At 43.6% G+C, this 12,636-nt stretch overlaps 2 protein-coding genes across 2 annotated transcripts; both read left to right on the top strand.

Annotated features, from left to right (window-relative positions):
* The first annotated feature begins 539 nt into the window (after positions 1–539).
* Positions 540–6,607, top strand: LOC109782319 (phosphoglycolate phosphatase 2). The gene is made up of 11 exons (XM_020340925.4): positions 540–721; positions 820–887; positions 1,789–1,881; positions 1,962–2,033; positions 3,298–3,369; positions 4,125–4,184; positions 4,280–4,332; positions 4,747–4,844; positions 4,927–5,026; positions 5,938–6,041; positions 6,139–6,607. Exons 1-11 carry the CDS (start codon positions 643–645, stop codon positions 6,237–6,239), a joined length of 900 nt encoding a protein of 299 aa, XP_020196514.1. The 5' UTR covers positions 540–642; the 3' UTR covers positions 6,240–6,607.
* Positions 6,608–8,038: 1,431 nt separating this feature from the next.
* On the top strand, positions 8,039–11,175 carry LOC109782320 (uncharacterized). Its single transcript, XM_020340926.4, has 2 exons — positions 8,039–9,481; positions 10,896–11,175. The coding sequence occupies exon 1, from the start codon at positions 8,162–8,164 to the stop codon at positions 9,455–9,457; it is 1,296 nt and encodes a 431-aa protein (XP_020196515.1). The 5' UTR covers positions 8,039–8,161; the 3' UTR covers positions 9,458–9,481; positions 10,896–11,175.
* Positions 11,176–12,636: the final 1,461 nt, after the last annotated feature.

Genomic DNA, 12,636 nt, shown 5'->3' with positions numbered 1-12,636 from the left:
GAAGTCGCGGGTGCGGCGACGAGGATGACGGGGTTGGCGGTCGGGTCAGTGGTGCCGTCCATGGCCACATGTGTGAAGTTTCCACTGGCAGTTGGGCGGTCGTGCGCTACGGGATTTGTTTTACGGCAGCAGGGTTGTCGCTGCAAAAAATTGAGGCCGTCAATTTTTTCTACAATATTTTGTAAGGGATATGGCAACAATTTTTCTTCTAAACACAAGACTTAAATCTTACTAGGCTGGTTCCACCATAAAGAATCTATCCATATGAGCTAGGCTCAGTTCGGGACATAAGTGTTAGAGTAACCTTTTTTCTTGGGTACAAATGCCCCCAAAACGGGGTTTTTCGGCAGCTGCGCATCGTATATCAGGGGATTGGATGATTTGCCCCACTTTACAAGAGGTTGGATGATTTGCTCTTCGATTGTCTCAACGACAGTGGTTCCGAGCCCCACCCGGTAGCCTCTCGGGGGGCAAATGATCAAATGGAGAAGTAAAGTGGGGCAAAAGATCCTATTTCTTTGTTGAAGATGCTCTTACCTACTGCCACGTTCGCTGCACGTTTTTCTCGAGGATGCAGCGAATAATAATTTTCACATAGCCGGAGCGCAGAAGCAGCAGGAGCCGCCGCGAAGAAGAAAAGCCATGGCCAAAGCTCTCCTCACCGCCGACGCCGCCCGATCCCTCGTCGGCTCCGTCGACGCCTTCCTCTTCGATTGCGATGGTCTCGTGTTCATCGCCCCCCGTTTCTTCTGCTCTCGCCAGTGGATTCCTACCCCGGCCCTGCTCCCTTGATTGATTGATTTATTTTTGTTTCTTCAGGGGTGATTTGGAAAGGGGACGAGCTCATCCAAGGGGTCCCCGAGACACTGGAGTTGCTGCGAAAATTGGTATGCCGCACCGGACGTTCTGGTAGCAAGAGCACCGCTCTAATCACGAAATGGCGAACGACTTGCGCCCCCGGCCCCCTCTCATCTCTTCCTTAGTTGGTAAAACTGTAGTTAAAGCTGTGTGTCTTGTTTGGATAGGCAGTGTTAGTAGCCACTCGGATCACACCGCATCAATCTTCTCATGAGAAGATTTTTTCTAGTTTTTGCTTAATTTTTTAAGGGAAAGTTTTAGCTTAAATTGTTAACATTAGATAATCTGTATTGTAGTCTCAGCTATGATTTGGTTGCATTCAGTTGATCCTAGGGGGTAGTTTGAAATTACCAGAGAGATGGTCAAGTGCGACGGGGCCTTTTCTCGGTGTTCTTGCACTTCACAGGAGCTAGCCATGCTTACTGAAATATTGTTAAAGCATTTACTTAGCTAGATTGAAAGTCTAAAGACAGGAAGTAAACCTTGCATTTGCTCTCTTCGCAGCATCACATATTTTTTGAGCAATCATACTTAATCATTAATCTGACAAGGCTGGAAAATTTGTTATAGTAGCTAATGACTGAGCTTCCCTGTTATGTTTCAAATATCAGTAACCTCCTAGGTCTGTAACTAAATAGAAACAAATTACTCATATATGATTATTCAATATGGTGTTTGCATTACCATCGTTCTGGTTTCTCTCGTTTGTTCTTCCAACATGATAGACTGCTGGTCGAGGAATATCATAGCACCCATCTTGACCAAACAAGCACTGATAATCTTCTCTTCCACTATTAGGGCATTGATACGCTCTTTTGAATAATTTCCAGTTTTCGAAGTCCATCGCTGTATTTTGGTTGGTTGGTTCATAAATGCACCATCATGTGAAGATTCCGTAATAATGCTTTTTATTGGTTTCACTTGGTGCAGGGCAAGAAATTAGTTTTTGTAACAAACAACTCTAGGAAGTCGAGAAGGCAGTATTCAAAGAAATTCAAAACACTTGGCCTTGAAGTTACTGAGGTAGTTTTCGCTTTTCAGTACAACCATATTTCTGTGATCATTGTTTTCTGTATTGTATTGATTCGTTATCTTGTTTGTAGGAAGAGATCTTCACGTCATCATTTGCAGCAGCCATGTTCTTGAAGTTAAATAATTTTTCTCCAGAGAAGAAGGTATCGTGAAATATTTCTGCATAGGTTGATTTTCTCTTAGTAATTTTTGCATTATATACATGACTTGGAATATGCTCTATGACTGATACCCCCTCTGTTTAAGGATGGACGTTTTGGACATAGACGTAGTCTCCAACTTGCGACATTGGCCCTTAGTTTCTTTTTACATGAATATAAGAAAGAATGTATTAAGAAAATATTGTGTACTAATTTAATGATATCATTTGACCTTACCAATCTAAATAGTCTTTATAGCAGTCAGATCAAGAAGTTTGACTGTACGAGCTTCTTAATATGCCATGTTACTGTATGATTAGTTACTCTGTCATGATAAAAATATTATTATGAAACACTTCAACAGAACCATAAATTGGATCATTCGAAACAGTGATGTATGCGGGTCTATTAGAAACTTAACAACACAACAACAGCCTGCAGCATTTTACAATAAGATTGAGAAAGTTATACCAAACTTACTAAACTAGGGGACAAACCAAAAAGCACTTAGTTGAGCTGATTGTTCTTCCTTTATACTCCCTCCGTTCCTAAATATTTGTCTTTCTAGAGATTTCAACAAGTGACTACATACGGAGCAAAATGAGTGAATCTACACTCTAAAATATGTCTATATACATCCGTATGTGGTAGTCCATTTGAAATCTCTAAAAAGACAAATATTTAGGAACGGAGGGAGTACAAAACAATATGATGCGTATTACCAATGGTTACATGAAAATTCCAGTTTATGTCTAGCCATTTGCTATCCTAAATTTTAAGAGGTCGAGTTTCCCTTTGCTGTTTGCAGAAGGACTGTCTCTAGCTCTTGACTACATCTGGCTTAACTAGTAAAAGTTTCTCTTATCTTATATAATAAAGAACTGGTATTCATTGCTCTGTGCAGTTAAAGATGGGATCCAAGCTGTTCTGTTTGCTTGTTTCCTATAATCTGTGGTTTATGAGCTTTACAGAAAGATATCAACATGAACATAATTTCCCTTGGCACACAATTTAAGAAGCTTGACCAAATTCAGTTGCTAGTTCAACTCTATCCAGTATTCTGGTTGCACTTCTAGTTCCTTGCACTATTTCCATGTGTTTTTTTATGTTTCCGTTCTGATACCAATGCTCCTGATATTTGGGCATTTGTCATTTTGCTTAATCTGCTACCTATTGTATTATTTGCCGCAAAATGGTATTTAACGAATGTCATGCCTTAATTTTCCACTATTAAAATACTGATTACTGTTGAAACTTCATCTTGAAGGTTTATGTTGTTGGTGAGGATGGCATCTTGGACGAGCTCAAGTTAGCTGGCTTTGAATGTTTTGGTGGTCCGGTATGTATGTCATGCTTGGTCTCCCCCTAATTACATGTTCTCTGACCATCTGTTACCTTTTCTATTCCATTTGCAAGTTTGTGGTTCGGGTCCTCTAGTTTCACCATGATGTCCTGTTTTTCTGTTTTTTAAAATAAAATAAAATGATGTCCTGTTTTTCTTGATACATCCAAGTTATGCTAGTTATTATTCAAAAAATAAATGAAGCTTCTCACTTGTGTTTTCTTGAACTTCTTTACTAAACTAAAGATGAACAAATATATTATTGGAGTGAGAAGATTGATAGTTCTAATGGTTCATCTATACAATTAGACCATGGATCATGTGTGAATATTTCCTACATTGATGTATCATAATGCTCTGTTTCTTCGGCTTATTGTGAAAAAGTCAGTAGGAACAAAGTTCCTCGTTGCATGGGACATTTGCTGTATGATTGGCCACTTCTGGGTGCAGCATGCCATTTACTATGGTTTTCAATATCGAGGGCAACAGTCATTTTGGACGAATCACCTATATCTGAAATAAAATAGTCACACGCAGTTGAGTTTACAACAGATACAGTTGCAAAAACATTCCAAGCAATACCAAGACAAGTATTCCAAACCATAGAGCCAAACAAGACAATTTTATTGCAATATTTTGAATTATTTCTATCCATCAATAAGGGAGACTTTCCAAAGGCTTGAAAACATCAGTTCACCTTAAGGATATATTACCTTTGTTTTGCCTTCCAAAACTGATGTTGTTTTCTGTAGGAGGATGGCAAGAAAAACATAATGTTGGAGGCGAACTTCTACTTTGACCACGACAAAAATGTAATGCCAAACCTGTTTATCAAATTTAATTTCCAATCACCTTTCATTGAAATATTAAACCACCGTGGTCTAAGATAAATGAATCCCCCTTCCAGGTTGGAGCTGTCGTTGTTGGACTTGATCAGTACTTCAACTATTACAAAATGCAGTAAGGCCTCTTATCTTGTTTAATCTTATTTGTTGCTTGCAACCAGAAGAATCGTATTAGTATACTTGTACAATTGTTATTTTCCATGCTGATTGCAAGGTCTTTTTTGCTGCCGAACTTCACATCTGTCTCCTGCAATTTCTAACTAGCTGTTTGCAAGTTTATCAAGAGCATATTTAAGATATTATTCTCCAGAAGTTATAATCATAGCATACTCTAACCAAACATGTTTCTTATTTGATAACTTGATGCATGCCATCTCACAGCCCCAGTTTCCCATTATTGTTGGCAGAAATGTAACCTTGTGACTACATTTAAAGTTGGAGCGCTGCAGTCTTTCTTCCATGATACAACCTCGTCCTTTGAACTTTCTGTGGTTTTCTGCAAGGGTCAAACATAATGGTGTTCTTGCAGGTATGCAAGCTTGTGTATTCGTGAGAATCCAGGCTGCCTTTTCATTGCGACCAACCGTGACCCTACTGGACATATGACATCCGCCCAAGAATGGCCAGGTTTTTCTATCCAGAAATGTCAAATTTTGATTTTAGGAGCTTCTATTGTACCAGTTCATTTTCTGATTGCCTTGAGTTTCAGGAGCTGGAACTATGGTTGCTGCAGTAAGTTGCTCGGTGCAGAAAGAGCCTATTGTTGTTGGAAAACCTTCAAGCTTTTTGATGGACTTCCTATTGAAAAGGTCTGCAAACTGCACACATAAGAAAAATATAATTTGCTTGTTACTAAAATGTGTACTAAATAGGGATATCATGAAATCATCTATAGGATTATTCTTATGTACAATGGCTGTAAATAAGTAGGTAATACTGATGCATCTGGAGAAATAAATCCATGCAAACTAAATGAGGGTTTCTCACAACAAATTGCCCAAACATATGTTCCGAGGCACTGTTATTTGGAGCTCATGCAGTCCTTCGATTGGAAATTTTATATGAATGGGTACTAATAAGTATTTGTTGTTTTGGAACAATAGCATTTAATATTGTTTCTACGGAAGTTTTGTTAAGTCTTAGATACTATACCAACACACTTTGGTTTCCTGCAAACACTAAGTCTACATAAGAGTTCATGTTAATCTCTCAGTTACGTCCAACCGACGGATTGCATTAGCTACAAACACCGCCTAAGATATGTTTGGACGGATTGTTGCGAAAACCCCTCATTTAGCTTACATTTGATTTGTTTCTCCAGAGAGGGAAGGAGTGGGTGAGTGGTGTAGATAATCACAACTCTTCATTTCTTAGTAGTGCAGGAGCTCCTGAACTCTTCGACTGTACACAGTTTCTTGCATGGTTGCATATATAGTCAGCTTCATAATGTTCTGAAGTATGCATCTTCTAGATTTCTTGAAAGTATCATCCTCATTACATCTGTACTGAACATGAAGTGCACATCTCAAATGAAAAGAAAATATCTAATTTCCTATACAAACTATCCTTCGTGCACATCCTCGTCTTGGTAAACATTTCGTTGGCGGGCAACGCTCATACAGCAGTTGACGATGGGATAACAGTTACACTGTTTTTTATATTTATCTGAATTTTCTGTTTAGAATTTATCTGTAAATCCTCGCTGTTTGTACTGTTACAGCTTCAATTTGGAAACGTCGAGAATGTGCATGGTTGGTGACAGACTAGACACAGACATACTATTTGGCCAGAATACTGGTTGCAAGACCCTCCTTGTTCTGTCAGGCGAGGAACTTTTGCCCTTTCTCATATGTGTTGAACAATCTCGTACTCGTGTTTACTGAAAGTGCTCAAATGCCTTGGACCTGCGTTGCATTTTCAGGTGTGACTACCTTACCAGACCTTCAGGATGCCTCAAATACCATCCATCCAGATCTTTACACAAACTCTGTGCACGATCTCGTCAAGTTGCTGCAGCAATAACCTTGGACTTGGTAATTGGTACTACAGATGCAGCTCGAGTCCTGACTACAGCACCAGCAATAATCTCCGGGACACTTTCTATGTCACCTAACAAAATTTTACGTGAACTGCGTATTTGATTCTGTTGGGTTATATAATCTATTCTTTGGGTAGCTTCTTGGTAGCTACCCTGGCCTGTATTTGTAGACCACTTCAACTCAATCTAACTACTGCCATTTACAAGTCACACAGCAGCATATATTTATCATGGCATTGTTAAAACTTCAAGTGGGACAATGGAATCACATGTCAGTCTTGAAATGTATGGAACTGAACAGTTTTGTTTCATAAGTTTATTCAACTGTGGCACCAATCATTTCAATCTCTAAGATTGGCCGATAATGAGTCTAATTATATTTGGGCTATGTGACCCAAAGCTAATACCATGGATTTTTATTCATAAGTATTTTCTAGTGCTATCATTTTTGTGTCATGTAACTTGCGTTTATTGATGTAATTGTTGAATAAACCTGAATACTAGAATGTGATTGCATAAATGCCTCAACCCACTTCGTCCCGGTGGCATTAACTTCGTTCAAACTGCCATTAGCTTTCTTGAATGTGATCAATGCTGCACGACGTAAGTCCTGCCACCCCAGCGTATCAACATAGCCTACTGCTAAGACCAGGGGGTGTGTGTGTGCTTATTACACATACAATTATAGTGGTCGCCTCATCGGTGTCGAGCTCACCCACCCCCCTCCGCACACCCTTCCCCATCTACTATTCTTCTTCCTTCTCATTCCCCTTCCTCTCCTTCTCCCACCCCCCATTGCTCATCTCCCCTCCTTTAATCCGACATCCATTGAGTGTAGGGATCAAAAATTTGATATGTAGATTTTCCGTTGAGAAAAAGTCAAAATGGGTGTATATACATATAAAAATATGTACAAAATTTGAGCTATAAATATTGTCCATCCATTTTGTAATATAAGACGTATTTTGAATTCATTGAGCTAGAATTTTAGCAACAATTTACTTATCTGTATTGGCTCATCGGTTCATGTGGCACTCTTTTTGAAAAATAAGGAGGGAGGAGGTGAACATATTTTTACTTAAGCTGCTTATAAGGCTAATAGGATCTGCTACAAGGGTGTTTATGAAGGGAGGGGGTTGCAAACAGGGAAAGCACAAACAAAATTGGGGTGACACCGGAAAAATCTTGATCCATGCCTCTAGGATAGTTCTACAAATGAAGTGCGAGCAGCGCCAACACCACGGAAGGACATCCTCGACAATGTTTATTGGGACGACATTAGGCATCGGTTGATGCGTCGAAAGACCATGACGCCACGGCTCTTCCAAGCCCCCGAATAGCATCGAGATAAGGGCGGTGGAGAGCAGGCACGGAGGGGACAACCTCAGTAGCCCAAAAATCACCAATGCAGGAGGTATGCGGCAAAGCACCACTGAGAACCACACTCCAGACACTTGAGCACCGTGCGCTCGACGTGGTAGGAAATTGATGTTATCATGTTCGTATGTGAGATAGTGAAAAAAAAAAACTTACTCATGGCTGAATCACCTAAATCCCTAAATCCACACGCAGTAATTATTAATCAAATTTGTCAGGCATTTCCATTGTTATTATAAACGGCAAGAGAGTATCTGGTTGCATTCTTTCTGTTTTTGAAAAGAAAAAGAAAGATAAGCGTGTAAAATAAGCTACGTATGTAAACTTCGAAAATACAATTGCATTTCGAAAACCAATTCTAAAATGTTCAAATCTGTCCACCCCTTTCATCTCCCCATTTCATCCTTCCCCCGGAGCAGAGCGTGCCTTTTCCGCTGCTTTCGGGGACTCCGATCTGCTCCCTCTCCAGAAACCCTCCTCTGCCAGACCGCTCCACCACAAGTACACCACCGCCAGTCCGCCACCGCCAATGGCGCCGAAGACTGGGAAGAAGAGGGGCGGACGCAAGCCCAAGCCCAAGCCCAAACCCAAACCCAAAACCCCATCTTCCTCTAGCTCGCCGACCTCGGTCCTGCCGCCACCGCCGACGGAGACGAAGGCGGCCGACGTCCTCACCGGGGACGTGCTCCGCAACGTCCTCCGCCGCCTCTCCCTCGTCGACCTCCTCCGCGCCGCCCTCGCCTGCCACTACTGGCGCCGCGCCGCCTCCCGCTGCCTCCCCCGCGCCCCTCCCCTCCTCGGCTACTTCCATCACCCCGTCAAAACCTGCCTCCCGCCGCCCGTCAAGCAGAAGCACCAACCCCTCCAAGACGCCGTCTTCGTCCCCCTCGGCTCCTCCTCCCCGCTCAGCTCCCTCGATTTCGCCCCGGGCGCCTCCCGCTACAAGCTCTACGACTCTCTCCAGGGCCTCCTGCTCCTCGAGCCGACCGCGGCGCTCCCCGGGGGGATCCTCCCGCGCTTCCTCGTCCTCGACCCGGCCACCCGCCGCCGCGCGCTCCTCCGGCCGCCGCCGCGATCCACGGTGCCCGATGACCGCCTCTGGCGCAGCTCCAGGTTCTACATCGGCTCCGCGCTTCTCTCCCGCGAGCACCCGAGCAAGCTCTGCTTCGAGGTCGTCTGCTTCGCCATCGACGACGGGCACCCGCGCGCCTGGGTCGCGTCCGTCGACGAGGGCCAGTGCCGCTGGCGCGCGCTCCCGCGGGCCGTGGACGTCGAGGTCGAATTCGAGCCCTGGTGCTTCGAGCGACGCTGCGTGCACGCCGCCGGGAAGCTCTATTGGCACATCTGCAACTCGGGTCGCGTGCTCGTGCTAGACCCTTCCACACTGCACTTCTCTTACATGCTGGCGCCGGCAACACTGTCGGACCACTTCAGCAAGTACCGCGTCGGGGAGATGCCGGAGGACGGGCAGCTCTGCATCGCGACCGTGGAGAACCAGATGATGCAGCTCTGGGTGCGTGGGGAGACCAGGTGGAGCGACAATGGGTGGCATCTTGAGAGGGAGATGAACCTTAGCAAGTTGTACGACGCACTGCCGGGCGTGCCCAGGGACAGGAGGGCCAGGTCGGCGAGCATCATGCTCACCGACATGGACGCCGGGCGCACAGGGAAGCTGTTCATCCAGATGCTGGGCTATGGGCGCTACTCGTTCGATCTCAAGACTTGCAAGCTGGAGCGCCTGGCGATGGAGGATGGCAAAGAGTACGGGGACCCCATCTTCGCCTACTCCCTGGCATGGCCGCCTGCCTTCCTGGCTGAAGCGTAATGGCTTGACGAATTTTGGCCATTTGTAAGATCTTCCTTCCCTCTTCATGTCATTTTTTCCCAGTGATATTGCTTGATAAAATGCCTACCCGCTCGAAAACATTTTCATATATGTGTTTGCGTTTAAGGTTTAACTAGTTTGTTGCATGTGTATAAATGCATCAGCTTTACTAGGCTAATAGCGTTTGGAAGCACAAGCGTATCCGTTAGTAATAGGACCTGTAATGTTCTAAGCATTTCTTCCCACGCGGCGAGGAATGAGAAGTCACTATTCCAAAATGGAAGTTTGTTTAGCAGTTCTTATATATCTTACCACACCGCCTTCCTTACTTCTTGTTAGTTAGAGATAATATATTCTGGTGGTAGAAGAGCTAATAACATGCTTTGATCATCCTGTTCTGATTACTTCCTGAAGCTTGCCGGTAATTGGCGATTCATCTTTACATTAACTTGAAAGCACTTTACTGATGAAGTTTGATGGCATCATGGCACTATATCCCTTCAATTATGGTCCCTTTAAGCATTATTTAGCACGCGGGAAGTAAAGTTCGCACCAATGCCAACATAATGTTCATTTGTTTACCTTTGCAACTTTTACTTGGGTTGCATTGAGTTTCAGCACACATTCCACCTGTTCTTGTTTTAAGTTGTCATAGGTCACTTTTAACTTACCTTCAGAATTCCAAGGTGATTGCCAAATTGATTGAGTTGAAGTTAGATTTTATACAAAAATTTCTAGGATTTGTTATGCAAATCTTTTCACTTGTAATTTTCATGGTGATTCCTCATTTTTTTTGTCATGGTCCTTATCTGATAGAATGAAGGAAACAAATATTGCTAGTATTTGTTATGCAATGTGACCCAGAACAGATTTGAGGTTAAAATAGCTGAAAATACCCACGAACCGCCTCATTTTAAACTTACCTTAATTTTCTTTTCTTCTCTTTCTTTGACTTTTTTTGGCGGTGGGTTGGGTCATATTTATTCTTAAGTTCTGTAGTGGCACAACCAATTTCCCCCCTTCCATTAGGCGATGTTTATGGTTGACAAGGATACTGCTTGTTCTTTCGAGTTGTTTTTCTCAAATTGACCGTTAGAAGGCCAAAGAAACCTCTAACTCTAAGGGATACTATTGGTGTTCATGTGATTATTTGTGTGTTCTTCATCATCCTGCTACTTATTAAGCACTTTGTAGTTCATTGCATGCAGTCAGTAGATGCTTTCAGCTCCCACGCTATGTACCTATTTTGTCTGGGGATTTGGAAGCCCATTTGACGCAGTTTCGCTGTTCATAGTTGTCACTTTTTTTTCCGATAAAGTTCATAGTTGTCTCTATTTCTCAGTTCATCTGAATATACAATCTTTTATCTTTCGGTTAAGTATTTTACCAGCAGCTCAGCTCATTTGCTCACAAAATTACACAAATGGCTATGATTCAGGGCGTTGACTACGTTCCAAGACTTTGTTCGAAGTCAGCTCACATGCTTCCATTTCTGGTGACTACTCACCACTGCGCCTGAGTGATGTCCCCCTTCCATTCAGCACGAATTCGAAGGCTACCTTATTTTCTCTATGAAACTGTTATAAGCAATGTCGCCGCCATGCTATCCGAGCATCTTTTGGACTCGATGATGTTCTGAAGACGCATCAATTTGTGCTGATCTTTCAGTCATGGTTTTGCTTGCTGCGAGTGGTACTTATCGCTGTTTGACTACCGCATTTCTTCTCCCATGCTTGTTAATTTTTGTGTCATGTGATGATCAAACCAATGGCGTGAATTTGTATGTGCTGCGTGTGAGATCGCTCCCACTCTTGAATCTAGCTAGTGCTCCTGCCAAAAAAAATAAAAAATCTAGCTAGTGCAACTCAACCACATTTGCCTTTTCTTGTGCGAACAAGTAGTAATGCTCATGCTTTATCTAATGACACCATGTAGTAATGCGAATCTGAAAATGACGAACCGCTTCTATTCTGATAGAAAATCTTTCTTGCAAGTGTAACTTTACTGGTGAAGCCGTGCTAATTGTATTCATCGTATATCGTCTTTGTACAAGCTCCTGGTGTTGCCAGGAGGTAGGTTTCCCATTTCGTCAAAGTGTAATAGCTGCGGTCGCCACTTGCCAGACCTGACAAAAGGCAAAGGCTTCCTTGTCTGACAAATTTGACCTATAATCGAAATCAAATCATAGAATGAACTGTCCGTAAAACTATTTCACGCGGCTGACCCTTGGCGCCTAACTCTCAGGTGCTGCACTAGTGCAACGCCCAGGAGCTAGGCGCTGCACTGTGTAGTGTGGCGCCTAGCTCTCATGCGCCGCACGCTGACTTGGGCACATATGGGTGCGACGCTGGCCGTGTAGCGCCTATCTGGGAGGCGTTGCACAGTAGGGTGTGGCGCCGGCGTGGCGGGCGCTACACAAAAGGGTCAGGGGAGTGAAATAGTTTCGCAACCAGTTCATTCTGTGATTTGATTTCGATTATAGGTCAAAATTGTCAAATTTGCCTCCTTGTCTCGACCAGGACAGGACTGACACGGTGGGCAACCTCTGCGTTGCAGGCTTGCAGCGATATGGACCTGGAACTGGTCGTGACCGACACGTGGCTAAATTTCTTGTTTTGACCCTTTTGAATATGTTTAACCAGATCTGGCCCTGGTTCGATTTCTTTTTTGACATTTGACCCTTTTCGTACTATCAGAGAACCCGGTGATAGGATTACCTAGCCTACCACCAGAACCTTTGGCGGTGGTGTAACGGCAGTCGCCGCCCTGCCAACGGCTAGATGCTGACCTGGCAGACGACCTACCGCAAGAGGCCTTGGCGGTAGGATGTGCAACCCTACTGTCACGAGCCCCGGCGGTAGGGTGTGCAACCCTACCGTAGAACATCTGCCACTTCAGGTCATAGTACCTGTCGGTGTCAAAACCGGCAGATCTCGGGTAGGGGGTCCGAACTGTGCGTCTAAGGATCGAGGGTAACAGGAGGCAGGGGACACAATGTTCTATCCAGGTTCGGGCCCTCTTAATGGAGGTATCACCCTACTTCCTGCTTGATTGATTTTGATGAGTATAGGGGTTACAAGAGTTGATCTACCTCGAGATCATAATGGCTAAACCCTAGATGTCTAGCCTGTATGATTATGATTGCCTCTATGGACTAAACCCTCCGGTTTATATAGACA

Source organism: Aegilops tauschii, chromosome 5, assembly GCF_002575655.3.
Source record: "Aegilops tauschii subsp. strangulata cultivar AL8/78 chromosome 5, Aet v6.0, whole genome shotgun sequence".
Lineage (NCBI taxonomy): Eukaryota > Viridiplantae > Streptophyta > Magnoliopsida > Poales > Poaceae > Aegilops > Aegilops tauschii.
This window is presented reverse-complemented; position numbering and strand designations above follow the sequence as displayed.

Coding starts and splice junctions, on each gene's coding strand:
- LOC109782319 (XM_020340925.4), top strand. CDS start 643: ATGGCCAAAGCTCTCCTCACCGCCGACGCCGCCCGATCCCTCGTCGGC. Junction 4,185..4,279: donor ACTTTGACCACGACAAAAAT/GTAATGCCAAAC, acceptor TCCCCCTTCCAG/GTTGGAGCTGTCGTTGTTGG. Junction 5,027..5,937: donor ATGGACTTCCTATTGAAAAG/GTCTGCAAACTG, acceptor GTACTGTTACAG/CTTCAATTTGGAAACGTCGA.
- LOC109782320 (XM_020340926.4), top strand. CDS start 8,162: ATGGCGCCGAAGACTGGGAAGAAGAGGGGCGGACGCAAGCCCAAGCCC.